Genomic DNA, 19,419 nt, shown 5'->3' with positions numbered 1-19,419 from the left:
GTCATCATTTTTCCAGTTTGCTATAGCAGCTTTCTTACTGCTTTTTCAGTCTTTGCCTACCATCTGGTCCCAAGGCCAATGCCATATATTTTAGATTTTTTTTTTTTTTTTTACAGCAGCAGCCCACTTCTAGATATTAATTTTTGTATCAGTTAGCTATGGCTGAAACTCAGTAGCTTAAAAGGGTAAGTACTTATCATTGCTTTTGTTTCTTCAAGTCAGATGGATAGTTCTGCTGGGCCAGAACAGACTTGGTTGAGCTGACTTGGGCTTGCCCATGTGCTTGCAGTTAGCTGCAATTGGCTTGTGACTGACTTATCTAGGATGGCCTCACTCACATATCTTACAGCTGTCTGGCTGGGACAACAGGGTTGACTGAGTCATTGTCCCTCCTTGCCTGGAAGGCCATCATGGGATTATTCTGTTGGGACCCGGGCAATGAAAGGAATGGAAGTATGCATAGTCTTTTGAGGCCTGGGCCCAGAACTGGTACCCTATCTGTCACTTCGGCCACACTCTTTGGCCGAAGCAGGTTACAATGGCAGCCAGTATTCAGGAGTAGGGAAATAAACTCCACTTCCTGATTGAGAGCTTCAGAGTCACATTGCAAAGGCAGTGGATACAGAAGGGATGGAGAATTAGGACCATTTCTTTATATATATAATTAGAGGAACCACTTATTATATAGTTTGAGTCTTTGTTTATAACGAAGTCCCTTTGTTGAATCAAAGATTATCAGAGAACACTTAGGAATTATCAGGTTCTATCTCATCTTGTATATCAATAAATTTCACAACATCCACCATAAGTAGCAGTCCAGCTTCTGATAAGAAAATTCTAGTGTCGGGGAAACTATTATTCTCGTCTTCTATCTTCACACGTTAATTCAGCTGACTATACAGCTATACATGGAGCAGTTCTCTCTGAGGGAAATCCAGAAACTGTTAAAGTGTCTTCAGAGGTGTACATTTTGCATTTTGTATTGTCAGTTTAAAAATCTATAGCCATTTTGGTGTGTGTGTAGTAGTATATCATTATCTTATTAATTTGCATTTCTCTGATGACTAAAGAAGTTAAGCATCTTTTCACATACTTATTGGCTATTTAGATTCCTTGGTGAAGTGCTATGTAAGTCTTTGGCCCCTTCCCTTACTCTTATTATGGATTTTTTTTTTTTATTGCATTGTAGGACTTCTTAATATATTCCAGATATGAATTCTTTGTTAGAGAAACCTATTGCAAATATCTTCTGCTCAGTGGATTGTTTTCATTCCCTCTAGTGTTTTTGATGAATAGCATTTCTTTCTTTAATGATATCCAATTTACCAATGTTTTTTTTTGTGTGTGTTTGGGGTTTTCTAGAACTTGCTACCACTATTATCAACCCACTTTTTAAAGAGGCCAGTTGAGATGCTTGGCACTGGAGCTTTGTAGGACCAGGCTAGAGTGAGGCAGGCCAAGGGCAATGGTCACCCTCAGGTTCCTGCAAGTGTGCCTAGTGCTCGCATGACTCCTGGAGCTTCTGTCTCCTCAAACTTTGAGCGCTAGACATCTCACTTGCCCTTATTCTAGTCCTAGCCCTACCAAGGTCTTGAATTATTTCCCTAGGTTTATCACCTTCTGTCTAGGGCAAAATAATTTTAATTGGGGTATCTGAATTTGGAATTCAGTACTTTGAAGTAAGTTAAACAACTTTGCCAGTAAAAAAAAAAAAAAAGTTAACAGCAACAACAACAAAAACAAACCCTAAATCATTCTACTAGGTCTACCAAACACTGGTATCTGACTAAAGGTATCCAGGCCTCTGCTTTGCTTAGAAGGTTCTCAATTTTCTTGAATAGGTGACTTTGAATGTGCTCTAGTCTTAGGTGAGTTTGCAAAGCAGAAAGTGTCCAGTGACTTGCTTTAGAAAAGGGTCTCAGGAGCCTTCCAAGAATTTGCAAAAAGGGTTGTGCTGAGCGGAACCAAGGTCCCACTTGCTTTCAAATGGGAGGCATCAATGAAAACCTGGATCCAGGATCTCTGGGCCTGGATGCGCTGTTATCCTGCCTTTCCCAAATCTCCTGTCCGAGTCTTTGCCTGAGCTCCCGGGGTGCAAACTGAAAGTGAAAAACCCGGGCTGCAATGGGCAGAGCGAGCCTCCTTCCCTGAGAAGAGGTGAGTGTGCATCACTGGGTCTGATTGAGTGTTACTCTGGTGGGGGCAAGCTGTTGGTGCTAAGAAACAAAAAGACTTTTCTGGTGCCTCTGGAAGCTGGGACGCTGCCCACGGGACTCACAGCAGAAGGAAACCTCTTTGTGCCCAGAGGGAGTGTATGTAAGAGAAAGACGGAGTTGAGTGCTGAAAAAGAAACCATGTCTGTTTGGGGAAACCTTGGGCAGTGCTTCCAGATACACTGCCTGAGATTTAAACCTATCTGGCTGCTGAAAAAGCCCCAGTGAGAGGCAGGTGACGCGCAGGAGCCCCCGTTGGAGCCCGGGAGGTGCGCAGTTCCCTGCGTCTGAGAATGAAGGTTTTCTTGTACTTCCCAGTATGCCACGATCTTGCCATCCCCACCGACTGGAGAACCTAACTCTGCATTGTGTACTGTGAATGGCTTCCTTCTTCCCCACGTCTTTACCGAGAATCACTTGTTGCTAGAATTGTGTGTTGAAGTAGCGATTCTGACTCGCGGTAAAGAGCATTGCGCATTTAAGGGAGAGCCTGCCCAGGGAGAGCCCCCAGAACCTCAGGCTTTGCTTATCTATATACGCAAGCCATTTCCTAGGTGATTTTGTATGCCACTAGCGCCCTCAGCATGGAACTCATTTTGTGTAAGAAACAGAAATAACATTGGTGTGATTTTAAGACATTTTCTGGGGATCTTTAAATGATTTTTCAATGTATAACGAATACCATGCAAAATGTCTTTTTCTTAACACCACAGCTCCAGCAGACTGCTCACTGCCATAGCTCCCAGAAATAGTTGAGCAGAGTGCTATGCAAGTTGTGACTTGAATTGTTAATTTCTGTGGAATTCATTAAATACACTCTGGCTGCGCACAGTTTTGAATATAGCAACTTGGTCTTCAGGATCTCATTCCCCTTATACTTCCTTCCTCCTCTTGAGATGAGATACCTCTGAAGCTCCTGACCAATCTTGGGCTTGCTAGTGATGTCACACTACAACTAGGGCCTTCCCCGCACCCCCCCCCCCCCCAAAGTCCACGATGGTCTCTCGAATGGAGGATTTTCAGGTGGGGCCAGGCCATCTGCACTGAATAAGCAGCCCAGGTATTTGCACACTAATGGCAGAGCTGCCAGTCTAGACAGCACCCTAAACCTTAGTTTTTGAACTTTCTCCTTCTTCTGCCTGCAAGCCAGAGGCAATGTTGTTGTAGCATCAGAGGATCTTTAAGGTCTCTTCCATTTTCGAAATTGCTGTAATAACTTCATTTGCTGCCTTCCTGCTAGATGGCACTGTGTAACGGTGAATTAAATACACAATCCCAACTGGCACTGTTTTTATGGCTCATCTTTTATTGTTAAATTAAAAAAAAAGTAAGTTTTCAAGTTCTGTCTTAAAAACATTTTTGAAAACAATATTCAAACTAGGGTTAAATTTAGGAAATAAAAACATAGTTTGGACAAACAATAATATTATTTGTATATTGTTCACTATACAGACATCTCCAACCCATATTTAAATGCTTTCTAAATTTTAGAATATGAGTTGATTTCAGTAAGTAAAATATTATCTAATTCAATCATCGGCATTCTGAATATGGGTTTTTAAAAATTAAAAAAAACTTTATCTTTCTCTACAATATTTTTCAGATATTTATTTGAGGATAAAATTCGAGTTTTTAAAAGTTAATGTTGAATTACTAAAAAGGAGAATGAAGATCAAGTAATCCTAAACATGTTATACAGAAATATTTCTTGTTTTATATTTCCAGAAATCTTTATATTGACACAAATCATCTTTATTACTGTCTCTTGGTTAATCTTTATTCTATGGAGAGTTTTGCTCCTAGAAACCATTTATGGGATCAGAGAACTTAATTTTGGGAATGAAACCTCAGATGATCATCTGAGCTAGCCTTTTGTCTTTAGGTATGTGAAGTATTAGCCACATTTTGTCAGTGTTAGTTAACCAGTTCCTCATTTCTGACTACATAAATGATGAAAGCAAATGAAGGATTTTAATTCTGATCTGCAAAGTAGGAAAATTGTTACAGAGTAATCAATTAGCCCTTCTTAGAGTAACTAAAAAGACCTTACAGGGAAAAAGATGAGAAAGAGTCCTGCTCTTGAGCTGGCTCAGTTCTTAGTGTGATACATAATCTTCAGTCTTAGGCCCTCACCTCATTTAAATCACCTATCCCTTATGAATACTTCTTTTGGGGGCTTTATATCGTATATATATATTTTTTGGTCTGGGTATATATTTTTATTTAGTTTATGCATTAAGTAGATCCACTAAGGGAGAGTATGTTAATACTGCATAGTTTGAGTGCTTCGCTGTGTGTCTAGAATTTAAGAATGGCATCACCTTCAGTTCTGCCACAGAAACGTGAAGGTGTTTGGGCTACAGCTTCTATTCCCCCCTTAACCACCCGTCTTGATTCACATGACTGCCATTATCTCTTCTCTCTCACTACTCTTTATTTATCTTGCCTGAAATGTGTGCTTGGCTAAAGAGGATGACCTTCCCAGGTAGAAATCTGCAACCCAAAGCACTCTTTACATAAATATGAAGTCCATTTCAAAAAGAGTGAGGGACACATTAACACACACAATCGTTAATAAAGAAAAACTGGGTGAAAGTGGAAATGGTGGAACCATCACACACGTTTGTCAGGTGCCCAAGGGACAGTCATGACATGAAGGAAGTCTTCTGCAAATTAACAAAATAGGTTAACTTTTTAATGTTCAACTATTGTGTATACACCCAATAAAGCAGCTTTAGAAAGTTTTCTGAAACCCCCCAGCTTTCTGCATTCTGTCCATTACTGTAATAGAAACAAGTACACAGTGATATGGATCTAGATCTCTGGACTTAGCATTGGGGAGGAGAAAGGCTTCCCAAAGCAGGTAGTCTTGAAAGTCTTGGAGAATGACCAGGACAGCAGAGAGGTATGGATGCTATAGACCGGAGCACAGAATGGGAAACTACATTCCAAGAACAGCAGAAACAAAAGGTATGTGTGGTGGAGAGAGAGGGAAGAAAGCTGGAGAAGTAGGGTGGGGTCCAAGTGGAGCTGTTTTTTAAGCTGATGAGTTTAATCTGTATCTTGGAATCTTTGGGAAGCCATTAATGGATTTTAATCAGAGGAGAGAGATCTAATCTGTGTTTCAGAAACAACTCTACACGCTAAGTGCAGAATGCCAAGGGTCAGAGTGGTAGGAACGTGTTATCAGGTTTTGAGAGTAACCAAATAGGAATAGAGGAGAAATATCGATGAGGACAAGTAGGGTTGAGGGGCAGTAGTAGTTAAAAAGTGCCTTGAGAGTTGTCCCAAAGGCCCGTAGGCCTTCCCATCAAGCCTGTCACATCATCTGTCTTTCCCAGTACAGCCATCATTTGAGGGGTGTTCTGAGGATTTATATATTATAATGAAAATATATTGTGGGAGTGTTAAACCTATTTGAGAAATTATGCTTTAGTGTGAATAATTTAAGTTTGACCATTAGGTACATTTCTTCTAAAGACTCTCCTAGAATCTTATGTTCAGTTAAGATAGTGGCTTATTAACCCAACTGATTCACCAGTGACTAGAGGAGAGAGATCCAGGAGTCTTCCCGGAGCTCCCTGGCTTCCTATTCCCTGCCTTGTCTCTTTCCCAGCCAGTGGGGAGAGGGAGGGAAAGGTAGAGACAAACAAACTGTCAGGGTCAGAAAACCCTGTGCGCCACCTAAGGTCGTTTTCTCATTTTTCGCTCAGGTGCACAGCAGAAATTATCTCTTGGTTTCATTTCTGAGGCCCTTAACCTACTCCTTGGAGTGGCTCTGCATGGCTGAAATTTGAAGCTGGCATATTCAGGCTGCTGATTCACTTTAAGATATTCAGTCTCTCGTCTGTCCATTTTAATTCAAAATAAAGTGGAAAAATATGAAATTATTTTAGGGTGAAATGGTGGTTTTGATGGAATCGCACTTGCAGGAGTATGAGATAGTCACTCACGCTCAGCTTCAAACCCCTCTGAGGGCAGCAGATGGCCAGCCTCAAGCAGTGCATGCCAGAGGCACAATGTGTTTTAGGAGCTCAGCTCCAGGGTCAAAAGAGTTGGGTATTGAGACATGGGTATCTACCATAGTTGTCTGAAGAAACACACATTGCTCCATTGCTCCATCCCAGAAAGTAGTCTTCTTGCGGGCACCCTCTTGGAGGACTAAGATTGACCCTGCAAGCAGTGATGAAGCAGATGGGAGTTTTCCTCCTGGAGTCCATTGCGTTAGAGCTTGTTGCCCTTCACAGTGCTCTCTGCAAAGTCCATCTGTCCCACTAGTCGGGCAACTGCTGACTTGAGAATAAGCTCCCGGGTAATTATGACTATATATTAGATTAATGTGCCCAGAGGCCTGGTTTATGGCTCTGTGCTATCAATCATAATACCATCCACACTAGCTGCTCTATTTAGTGGTGAGAATTTAACCACAGCTTGGTCCCTGAGACCCCACCATACTTCTGGCTTTGGGAGTATAACCTGAATTGAGATTCTTTGGATGGAAGGGAATTTGTAAATTAAATTCTTCTGTCATAGTTTATACGGCCACGTAAAGACTAAAAAAGGCTCTAGGACAGGCCTGAGCTATGTCATAGCTATAAAATATCCCAAAGACTACTCACATTCTCTTTTATTTTCCTGTGTTCCTGACTCTTTTGTACTTTTAACAATCTGTCACTATTTTCCCCATGTCTTTTCTTTCCACTGATCTTGGAGTCAGGTGACCTGATTTCTAGACCCACTTCAACCTTTAAAAACTATGAACTTGGACAAATCACTTAAACTTGCTGAGGCTAAGTTTCCTTATTTATAGGAACTGAGAATATTAATACCTACCTTCCCCACTTTATAAAACAGCTATCGATAAGATTGATAGCTCTAAAAATATTTTTTAAATGATATAGTTTAAAACAAAAGATATATGCGGTGTAGATGATATAAGGTTTACGGTAATAGGATTTCATTACCTAATCTAGTTTACATTAATCATAGCTATAACACCTTTTGCATATAAAATGATAATGCAATAATCTTTCTATTATGCAAGGGAAATACTGATGGTTAACATTTATTGTTTACTATGTCCAAATTTCTGTTATGTATAAATGACAAAGCCAGGGTTGGAACCCTAAGTGCTAGCCCCATGCTATGTAGTTAATAGCTACTAGGATCTGCTGAGTAGAAGGAAAGGTGCTTTTCAGGTTCTTACAGATTTTTCTTACTTTTTCCTCTGCTTTACCAGCTGACAGAGCTATTCTACACAGTTTTTTTTTCTTTCTTTCTGTGATTCGGACAGATAACCTGAGTGTTAACATAATCTAGTGGGAATTTTATAGGCTTCATGTTAAATATAAAAGAATGCATGAACCTCAAAGCTTGACTAGTTTCTGGTTCTAATACTTATCAAAATTATTGTCTTAGGCAAGTTATTCACTTCCTTCAAATTCAGTTTTCTTATCCTTAGCAGTGGGGATATTAATTGCTGCTTCATGGAGTCATTGGGAGGACTGAATGAGATGCCTGCTGGATATTTAGAATGAACCTCATAATAGGTCACTCAGCAAACGTTAGTGATCTCCTTTTCTTTGGCAGAGTATTTCTCCTTTTTACATTCCAGTTACTAGGGCATACTTTTGATGAATTCAACTTCATTTTCCACTTAAAGGTATAATAAAAATTATAACATTTAAAAATTAGATAGCAAATAGTTATTGGACATATATGTGCCAGACTCTAAAATAAGTGTTTTATCAGTCTTATCTCATATAATTCTCACAGTAACTCTCTAATTAGGTACCATTATTATCTGCATTTTGGAGATTCAGTAATGCACAGGAGGGGTTAAACCAGCTGGAGAGTTGAGATTTAAATTCCGGCAGACCGATGCTAGAGTTCATTCTCTTAGTCACTGGATTACAAGAATTCCATGGGTGAAAGAAGAAAAATGCGCTTTTGGCAATTTCTGAGACCAAGAGTCATATTGTGGATGAAGGAAAAAAATATTCTGGACCTAAAAGTAAATCAAGGTACATACATGAGAGGGGAACATACCTTTTAGACCAAGATTTTAACTAGAATTCTACATCATCTTTATGATTATAATTGTATCCTTAATTCTGTATCTGAGAGATATGGAATCAGATTTTAGAATCAGATCTCTGGAGTGTTTTAAAGCAATACTCTACATTCTAGAAGAAGGTTGATCTTTGCTCTGTTCTGAATTCCACAGTGTCATTTGCCCAAGACCCTTGACATCATAGAACCCTGAGAACAAAAGGCATTCTATGGGACTGAGTTCATTTTTAAAACATTTTGAAAAGATTATCTATTTCAGATAGATGAAAATCTTATTTCAAAACTTCCAGAGACTCATATTACCCACATAATCCACTGCCTTATTACACTTGTCATAAAAGACGAAACAAATTAGTAATTAGAATTCCTTATGTTGTGGCTGAAGTTGTATTCCTTCGGACGGGGTGGGGCCAGCTGATCATTATCTATTTTTGATCAAAGCCTGAACCTTTTATTTATTTATTTCTTAATTTTTACAAGAGTGGGTGGATAGTCCTGGTAATTTCTGCTCTACTTCTCTACTCCTTTGAAACCTAGAGAGAAGAAAGTGTAAATGACTTCTGGAATTCAATCTGGCTGCAGAGAAAATTAAGTGGAAATAGAATTTTAGACTCAAGACCTGATTATAGACCTGTCATTCCCCTCCCATAGGCTGTATGACCTTAAGCAAGTCACTTCACCTCTCTGGGTTTGGTTTTCTTATTTATGGCTGAAGTATTTGGACTACATGATCTCAAAGGTTCCTTTTGGTTTAGAGTTTTGGGTTTCTACATGATAACCCTGAAAGACTACATTGTTTAAAATCTGCACTATGGCTAAAAGATTATTCGTTTGTTACAGTTTTATTTTATTTTAATTTAATTAATTTTATTATTTTACTTTACTTTATTTTAATTTTTTATGTCTTCTGGTCTGAAGAATCTCCAGCTGCTCTGATGATAGCTTAAGAAGACTGCATGCTGTTCCCTCTCGATGCCAAGCCAGGCCCACTCAGAACCTCGGATCTCAGTCCTTCATGGAGACCAGGTCCCAGCAGGAATGGCGGCAGAGGAAATTGGCACCCAGATGGTTCCTCCACATGAGATTGTCTTAGGCTGTGGGCTGACTGGAGAATACCCGGTAACCAGGCCAGCCCTCCGTCAGTCACTCACGGCTGGGCAGCATGGTTCGGATTCACAAGAGGAAGTTTTTGGCATCTTGCCTGTGCATCACAGCTACCATCTTTTTGCTTGTCACACTCCAGGTACCAAGAATTTGGGCTTTGCAGTGTTGATTCCTGGGTCTTTGCCACCACTCCTGCCCCACCCTATTCTCTCCAAATACTTTACTTTTTGCTTTATCTCTCAGGATCAGGGGTTTTCTACCTAAGGCAGTATAAATACTTTATTTTTTAACAAATGAAACAGATTTAGTGAGTAGGTCTGTCAAGTAGAAACAAAATCAATGAGCTGGGGGATCAGTGTGTGACATTCTTAGGGTCCCGGTTTTAGAGGAAAGTAGAGCACTTTCTTACTGGATCAAAATTTGATGGCGTCCTCAAAGTCCCCTATTGTGATCACTCCTGAAAGGGGACATTCTTGAAGAAGCAGTGCCTATTCTGAAAACACAATAGTTGTTCTGCAGAGCACAAACATCTGCATTTATAAGTCCAGACCAAGGACTGTTTCAGGGTGAATGAACTAAAGCATTTCTTTAGTTGTCCATTTATTTTTAGTAGGTTATTCTGAACTTCATTTGCTGATTTCAATTTAAGGTAAAATTACACAGTGAGAGTAAAAGTATAGATATGAATTAATATATATTTAGCACCTATTCAAGTACCAGCTGTCCGTTTCAAAATCCAGAGGACTTTCAAAGATAATCTGTGGACGTGAGTAGTTCAGGTGTGGGGCTGATAGAAACGAAGATGTTTTCTGACCTTTTTCACTTAGACAATCTCCTTTCTTAATTAGGATTGAATGAGATAATGCTTATAAGAGCGCTTTGGCAGACAGTCTGGCGCTCTTCTTCTGCCACCTGCTGCTGCCAGATGAGAATTCTGGTCAAAAGAAACACTTGACTCCCTTCTCGTCTGTCTTGGAGGTACTGGGACCTGCTTGAGCAGGAGGAGCTGGAGAGTTCTTCTTTCTATGGGAAGTTATGAGAGAGCTTTGATCTTATTAGATATTTACTTCAGCACTTTCCATAGTTATGAGGAATGCCCATGTCCAAGCTAAGAGCTTTCCTTTTGATGTCAGAGTAGATCGACATGTTTTTGGTGTGCATGCCATTTCTAATCTGCCAGAGTATGACAGGAGGTATGATTACTGGAGCTGAACCTTTGTCTGGATCTTGGCTTCATTTTGCCACCAGTGGTATGATTTGGGCTTTTCCCCAGTCCTAACTGACACATTGAATGCTTCAATGTTCAGAATTGGGGCAATAGTATTTTTTTTCTAAACACTATAAGTGAAAATTTATAGTGTCAATATATACCACATAAGGACCATTTCTGATTTTACTGGTTTGTAGGTTAGGCAGATGAAATAATTTGCCATATAAGTAGGGTAAAGGAAGGATATATTTTTTAAAAATCATGTCATGGATCCTGTATTAGTTTGCTAGGGATGCCATAATAAAGTACCACTCTGTGGCTTAAACAACAGAAATTTATTTTCTCACAATTGTGGAGGCTAGAAGTCCAAGATCAAGATGTCAGCAAGCAGGGTTGTTTCTTCTGAGGGCTTTCTCCTCGGCTTGTGGATGGCCATCTTCCCTCTGTATGTTCACATGGTCTTTTTTCTGTTCTTGTCTGTGTGCTGATCTCCTCTTTTTATAAGGATACCAGTCATATTGGATTAGGGCATACCCTAAAGACTTCATTTTAACTTAATTGCCTCTTTGAAGAACCTATGTGCTAACTCAGTCACATTCTAAGTCATGAAGGGTTAGGGCTTCAACATATGAATTTGGAGGGAACACAATTCAGCTCATAACAGACCTTAAAACATAATTAATAAATAATCTAAGCCTGAAAATGTTATGCTGACCTACAGTTAAGCTAAACATTGTGGTTCTCTGGAGGAAATCATTATTTTTCACTCACATTTAACTATATTTTGTATATACTATGAACATTCTTCAGATGGATATATATATCTTTATCTTTTGAAGTTTACTTATTTTTTATTGCACAAGTAATTCATGAATACATTTGGAGTATTTTAAAACAAATCTAGGACATCATACATTTCACCTGGATTTACTTTGGTATGATTCTCTAACAGTAGGAACTTAAAAAAATTTAGTGTAGCCATATTATTGTCACACCCGACAAAATTAACAATAATTACTTGTACCATCTGTATCCCAGGCCTTGTTAAATAATCTCTGATTATCTTTTAAAAAGTCTTTTAAAATGGGTTGGTTCGAATCTAGAAAAAAGAAATTTTACATATTGCATTTAGTTGGCATGTCTCAAGTTTTGTAGGTTTTTTGCTTTTGTTTTTTTTTCACTATAAAAGTTTCTTCTGCCTTAACTTTTATTCAGTGTCATGGATTTGTTGAAGAAATTGGGTTATTCGTCCTTTTGAATTTCCCAGAGTTTAGATTTGGCTGATTTTATCCTTATGGTTTTCTGTCATATGTTCCTCTATTGCCCATATTTCCTACTACCTGGTAGTGATATCTGAGGCTAAATATTTTTTTTTTAAAAAAAACTGTTTGGCTGAAAATCTGTCCTACGTCAATCTCTATTATTTGGAAAGAGACTTGAACCGCATGTAATAGCCATTGATGAGCAAAATTTGTCTTCGAAGTTATATCCATGGCTTTCTAAGAGCTTTTCTTTGAAGTTGTCGGTCGTACATTTGCAGGAGAGGTTGGGTGAAAAGGTAGAGGGTGTTTGGCTACAAGTCGACTCCATTGCATCAAGCTCCTGGGGAAGAGCCACATTATTATGTTGTCACAAAAATGCTGAGAAAGCTATTGGCAAGGGTTAGTTAGCCTTGTGTTTTCAGTGATTGTTTTACTGTTCTAATGCTGACTTTGGTGTCACAGGTGATCCATGTTTTTTAAAGCTAGTATCATTCTTTATTCCTATAGGAATACTACTTGGTTTATATATATATATATACACATATATATGTGTGTATATATATATGTGTGTGTGTATATATATATATATATATATATATATATATATATAGAGAGAGAGAGAGAGAGAGAGAGAGAGAGAGAGAGAGAGAGAGAGAGAGAGAGAGAGAGAGAGAGAGAATCCAGCGAGTTGTGGACCTTCCCAGGGAGTTACGGGCTCTATACCGTATCAGTAGGCAGTGGTCCTATTCTCACATCTCACACCAGGAGTAGCAAGCACATAAAAAAAGCAGGCCTTTGACTGCTGACAGGAGGCAACACAGGTCATGTCCTCTGTTGACTGGTAGAGGAGTTAATACATAAAAATGTGCCTTTAACTGCTTTAATTGTTGCATAGTCTTGACTACTACGTTTAAGTTGTATATAAAACAGAGCAGCCTCTACTTTTACACTATTTTCACTAACATTTTTATAATGCCTTATCAATATCAAACCTTAAAGTCTGATGAAAAGGCAGCAGTTTTGGAGAACAAATGCCCCTCTTATTCCACTCTGCCCACCCTGCCCCTCAGATTACTGTTACTGCTGGCTTAACTGTCCAGTGGCCAACTATCTTGAAATAAATAAAAATATAGGAGGGAGCCCAGTACTCACTACTTCACCATCTTGATGCCACAGAGGATATTATTAGAAATTTAAGACCCATGTTATGACTTCTTTAATTCTAATAAAAAGAAACCACTTGATAATTTATAGCTCATCTTCCCTAGAACGTAATCTCTAATGATAGCCAGGTAATAGGCCTGACTCTCACAGGTTTCACTAGAAGACAAAACTATTTCTGGGCCTATGGGCCTATGAAATGAAGGAGAACTGTATCTGTTATGTGTTTAGTACAATTAAGCATCCTTGTTGGTACATATTTTAGGGGCTGTATTCATGCCTTAATCACTAGTACCTAAATATGTTACCTTACATTGCTAAAGGGACTTTTTTAGATGGGACGAAGGTAACACATTTCGAAATGAAATTGTCTTGAATTATCTGTGTGGTCCCACTGAGAACCTTGCCTGCCTGTGGTCAGAGAAAGATGTGACGACAGAAGGATCAGAGAGATGCAACGTTGCTGGCTTTGAAGATGGAGGAAGGGGGCCATGAGTCAACAATTGTGGTTGGCTGTAGAAGATAGAAAAGCAAGAAAATGATTCCCCCATTATCCCTGCTCCCAGAGTTCCCAGAAAGAAATGTAGTAATGCTGACATCTTGATTTTAGCCCAGTGAGACCCGTTTCAGATTTCTGACCTCTAAAACTATTTGATAATAAATGTGTATTGTTTTAAATCTCCAAGTTTGTGGTAATTTGTTACAGCAGCAATAGAAACCTAATAAGAGGCTAAATCATTAAGATGAAGAATGGGAGGTGTGAAAAAGGAAATTAAACAGTCTGACTTTGGGAGTAATTGTCCTTTTTTTTAGGTAGTGGTTGAGCTGGGAAAATTTGAAAGGAAGAAACTTAAAAATTCTAATTCGCAAGATGGACATCCAAAAATTGAGGAAGAGCCTACACATCTCTATCCATTCCCTAAGAAAGAAGCATTGACCCTGAATAGGAAAAAAAAATTGGAAACCGATAGCTACCCCATTATGCTCTGGTGGTCCCCACTGACTGGAGAAACTGGAAGGCTGGGCCAGTGTGGAGTAGATGCCTGTTTCTTCACCATCAACCGGACCTACCTACATCATCACATGACCAAAGCTTTCCTCTTCTATGGTAAGTAGGGTATTTGCCTTTCTCCCTCTGTTTGCTGACATCCTTCTCTAAAGCTGAGTTACTGCTTACCTCCTAAGGAAAAGATGGTGGAGCTCTCCTTGAAAACACTTTGGCATGCCTGATTTCCTTTGCATTTGGTCTGTGGAAGGCCTAAGCATTTAGCAAATATGATAAATAAATAAGCTTGACCGAGATAGAAGTGGGTTACTGGTATTTATGGAGGAGAAGATGTATTTCTTCTCATTTTTTCAGAGTTGGGTCCTGTACTTACCGAATTTGGTATTGAGGGAATTGTGTATTCATTATATTGCTGATACCAATTCAGAATATCACATGATAACCGCCAGGAGGTTTTGCATACCGTAACAGATATTTAACTGGGCATAAGCTAAACATGATGATCTTTATATCATTAGTCAGATTAATCAGAGATTAAAATAAAAAGATTGTTCAGCATCAGCTTCGAAGAGCAAGTTGATATTCATCGCTTTTTGGTTCTGATTACATGTCACACTGGGACTGAAGGGCAGCCAGACTCAGCTAGGTAGAGTTAGTAAGATGCCAGCAGCCATTAGAAATACAGTGTTTCTGGGTGATGAGTGGTAGGGAGAAGAGAAGGGAGTACACATTAGTAAACTTGACCAAATGTAGGCAAGGTTAATCACGTAAGTTAGGAAGTCAATGAAAGGAAATCTGCTTTAGAGTGATATGAATGTGTGTGTGTGTGTGTGTGTGTGTACTGTTGGCTTTGGAGAGGCAGAACTTAAGCTGAGATGCAGAGCTGAGTCATTCTTAGTGTTCTGTCTAACAACAACTTAAACAAAGCAGAAAATAGGTTCAGCAGGAATCGGGAGTCTGGTGGTGTGTATGCCCTGCAAGCCGGTCAGGGTTACAGAGCATGGGCCCCAGTGCCTGGTACAGGTAAAGAGCCAGGGACATTTCAGGTACTTAAAAATCTAGATATAACAGGGTCCAGGTCCGCACCATCCACTTGTTTTCCATCCCTACTTTTAAAAGGGAATCAACACAGGTTGGAGGGCTGATTATATAGGGCCAGGCTCCTGTGGGGAGAACAACTATCTGAGTAGTGTCAACTGTTTATTTTGAGCATCATTTGATTACAGATCCCACTGAAGGCATAATATATGGAATTATATCATGATACATTATAAAACCCAAAGAATTCTGAATTCTGAAACATAAAACTCTGAGAGTTTGTATAAGAGATTGTAATTCTCTGATTGTGTTTTGAGATGAAACGAAATGAAATATAATGAGTTTAGTTGCCAAAACTTTAACTAAAGCCCCTAGAAATATTTTGGTGTAGTATGATATGTTACCTGTTTTTTCTCTTAAATGGTTTTTGAGGTTTATTAATGTTGGTTGCTTATAGCTCTAATTCATCCATTTTCACTGTTGTATAGTATTCCACTACATTTATATATCACACTTCATTTAAACATTTTCCTGACATTGGACACTTAGATTATTTTAAAAACCTTACTTATGACGAACGGTGCTACAAGAAACAATTCGTGTACATATGTGAAATTTTGTGTGGTTTCATATCCAACAGTGGAATTATTTGGTATAAATTTATGTTTACTAGCTAATGCCAAACCAATATTTAAAGTAATTGTATCACCATCACTGTCTTTTAAACATTAAAAACATTTTAATGTGTTATATGTGCACATATAGCTCCTGTAAGTACAAATAAGGTAGTTACTTTTTGATTTTTCAGTTTTAGACATTATATATTGATTCTTACTATGGAAGATGAGTATTTAACTGCCCTTTCTCACCCCTGCCCCCTTCCCACATGCTCAGTTTCTCATCTCCGTATCCTTTCCAAAAAATCATATAATTTTAGATTAATATTCAATGTTTAACAACATTATATAGTCATAGTGAACCAAGATTACTCGCAGTACACTAAGATTCTTTTTCCTGCACAATTTGTTGTTTGCCCTGGAGTAGTATCAGATATTCTTAACGAAAAGCATCCCAGAGATCTCTGACTTGTTCCATTCTAGAACAGTCATCCTCTTTGTCTGGTCCTCAGCCGCTGCTCTGGCTCCCCATCCTGCGGTTTCCTTGTGCCACCCTCTCGTGTTGGATTTTCTGATTCCTTTATGCCTTGTCTTCCTCTTTCTTGGGTTATGTCTCTATTTCTGTGTGTTCTTAGAAAGGTTCAGGGAAGGTCAGTTTTTAGAGACATTTTATTTGTGAAAATGTGTTCATTTTAGCATTACTCTCATTGATGATTTGGCTCAAAATAGACTTCTAGTTTGGAAATTCTTTTCTTTCTGGATTTAAAGATATTTCCCCACTGTCTTCTAGCTCCCAGTGTCACTACTGAGGAATCCAAAGCTATTCTAATTCCTGATCTTTTGTGTGTAGTGTGCTTCTTTGGTTCTCCCCTCCTTTTATGGAAAAAATATAGACTCTTCTCTTTTTCACTGGTTTGGAAATTCAGTAATGATTGCTTTGGTGTGTGTCTATTTCTTATTAAGGTGAATACTTAAATATCTGGTTGCCAGGATGTCTACAAAGCAGTATTTAGCTTAATGACTTTTCCAGGAACCACAGTTCTACAGGTTCACACACATAATTTTATTAGCACAATAAGACTCGATTTTTCTCTCAGCAATGGACTTGCCTCAAACGAAATCCCCAGAAGACTGATGTGTCAACCAGAATGTTTCTGGTTTGATTTTCATAGCTCACATTTTGTTATTCTCCAGCTTCTTACCACCAATGACACTCGTCAGAACTACATTTTATTGCCCTGGCAACCAAAGCTCTGTGTAGCCTGACTCAACTTACCTCCTAAACTTAACTCCCATGATTCTATCAACTAAACCCTATGTCAGACTGGAACAGTCGTCATTTTAGGCATAAGCCACAAAGGTTCCTAATTTGGCACCATTGTTTATTCAGTTTCTATGTCATAGTCTTCTATTTTTTAAAATTTGTCCTGTCAAAATAATCTACTGAATACCTACCATGTTTGGCAATGTGGATGAATGATATAGCATTTTATGTCACAGATTATTATCTTGAGACAAAGATATTACCCAGCCGTAATGCAGGGCTAACTGACATAGATACCATAAGAGAAATGTCAACAAATCTTGTGGGATTTCAAAGAAGGGAGAGAACACACATGATTGGAGGAATGTGGAAAGGCTTCAAAAGACCTCCTTCATAAAAGGGAGAAATTGAAAGTGGGCCTTGAGGAAGAATGCAGTTGGGTTAAGTTGGGGTTGGAGAACATTTCAGTATGAAGAACAGCATGAATGGGGCCCTAGAGGTAGAAAATTATGGGCAATATATGAGGTACAGGAAGTATTATGAGCAAAACAACAGAAATTAGCATTATAGTAAACTTTGTGGCCTGGCATGTCAATGAACAATGTGTTCTGGTTTTAAAAAGGCCTCCTGAGCGATAAAGATGCACGCCATCTATGGATTACCAGTGTTCAGAGATCTGAAATGAAATACATTTAGAACAAATGATAGCAAACACTGTAGACACTTTCTTTGTTTCAGAGGACACTTTGAGATTTCTCAGTGTCTTAGTGTGATCATGTGTAATTAAGAAGAGAGGGATGTACTAGTGGGAGCTAGGTGTTTGGACAGGGCCTCTCAAGGGTCAGTCCTCTGGTAAATCTTGATCCCTCAATATCTAGTCAGATTTTCAGCTCACTGAGCATTAGTTAGACTAATGAACTAAATGGTATTGATCTAAATAGGAGATTTATGCTAATACCAAAAAGCCGATTTATTAGTGTATCCTCTCAGTAACACGAGTGCTGCTGCTCATTACTCAGGATACTTCCTACCAAAGGAATCATAAGGTTGCTTAGTGAGCTTAGAATTGCAGTAGGCATTTTGATGGTCTTGAGGGACAGAGAAGATAGCCTGAGTAGCTTTCTCTGCCCCTAATAGAGTGTGGTAATAATCACGGTCATTATCGGTACCTACTCTGTGTCAGGCACCAAAGAGACACTCACTCGCCATGTATTCTTATTTAAACTCATCATAACACTGTGTATTACCCTAGGGATTATTGTCATTTTAGAGATAAGAAAACAGACCCAGGGAAGGTAAGCGATTTGCCTAAGGTCATATTGACACTAAGCGCCTGAGCATGTACCCAAACTTGAATATCTGATTCTACAGCTCATGGTCTGTTTATTAATATTTACCACACTGTCTGTACTAGAGGCTATAAGCATGCTTGCTAGATCCAGCATCTTCCTTCTTTGGAAATGCTAGATAAACAGTGAATCCTGTTTCCATTCATCTCTCCTTCCAGGTTTCATGCAAGCATTTATTCTTTTATTTACTCATTCTCTTTAAGATATTTTATTTGTTTGTTTATTCAGTCATTTCATTCATTCATTCATTCATTCATTCATGACTTGTATGATGAGCAAACATGATGTACGGAATGAGATAAACACACAGATTTGAAAACAAAACAAAACGAATTTTCAAGAAAGAAAATATAACCATAACACATTAGCTTGGTGTCGCAGTCAATAATATTTGTACTTATAATAATGAAAGCACTAGATATACACTTAAAAATAGATGAAGTGAGAAGATGAACATATGGGGGAAAGGGAGATGGAAGAGAATTAAATCTACATTTTCCATAGCAGCAAGATGAGAGGTATTATCTAAAACTAAAAAATCAAGAAATAGCATATTAAGAGTGTTTTACATATATATATATTATGTATTATATATATATATATGTATGAAGTGCATATACAGGAAAAACGCCTGAAAGAATTGGAGTAGTGACTTCTGGCATGTGGAAATAGGGACTCGGGTGGGGGTAGGACACTGTTATCTTGTGTGTTATTGGCCAGATAAAACTATTTCACTTTTTAAGCTATAGGTAGTATTAATTTGATATAAATAAAAATTTAATTAACAAGGACATTTTGTCTTAAGAGATAGTTAAGTACAAAGACAGTAAGAACAGTTATTAATAAATTATCCAATTCCTAGACTTTTTTGCTTTACTGAGATCCCTTTTGGGAAGAGTGTTAATTATGCAAAAATATTAATATTTATTTTAGCTAAGGTACTCATTTCCTTCTATGAGAAAATTACATATTAATATTATTTAATTTTAAATCTGTCCAGCTAAAAAATAAGTCAACTGAATTTTGCTAGATTTAGTTTGATATAACAACAAAGACTTTAGTAAACCTCATAATGTTTAGTTTTATTCTTTTGTTTTTTCTTTCCGGTTTTTCTTTTTTTTAC

The 19,419-nt window shown here is 38.3% G+C and overlaps 1 protein-coding gene across 2 annotated transcripts in view; it reads left to right on the top strand.

Annotated features, from left to right (window-relative positions):
• The first annotated feature begins 2,028 nt into the window (after positions 1-2,028).
• The window catches only part of FUT10 (fucosyltransferase 10), a 55,115-nt gene continuing 37,724 nt past the window's right edge, over positions 2,029-19,419 (top strand). The window contains exons 1-4 of one of the 2 annotated variants that reach the window (XM_016131151.2): positions 2,085-2,157; positions 8,004-8,236; positions 9,204-9,528; positions 13,836-14,130. In XM_016131151.2, the coding sequence (XP_015986637.2) occupies positions 9,448-9,528; positions 13,836-14,130 (376 nt within the window). In that variant the 5' untranslated portion in view covers positions 2,085-2,157; positions 8,004-8,236; positions 9,204-9,447. Of the gene's footprint in view, positions 2,158-8,003; positions 8,237-9,203; positions 9,529-13,835; positions 14,131-19,419 lie in introns of both variants that reach the window. The other variant, XM_016131150.2, reaches the window with a different exon arrangement.

Source organism: Rousettus aegyptiacus, unplaced genomic scaffold, assembly GCF_014176215.1.
Source record: "Rousettus aegyptiacus isolate mRouAeg1 unplaced genomic scaffold, mRouAeg1.p scaffold_m13_p_11, whole genome shotgun sequence".
NCBI lineage: Eukaryota > Metazoa > Chordata > Mammalia > Chiroptera > Pteropodidae > Rousettus > Rousettus aegyptiacus.
The sequence above is the reverse complement of the archived record's forward strand: the minus strand, read 5'-3'. Positions and strand labels throughout refer to the sequence as shown.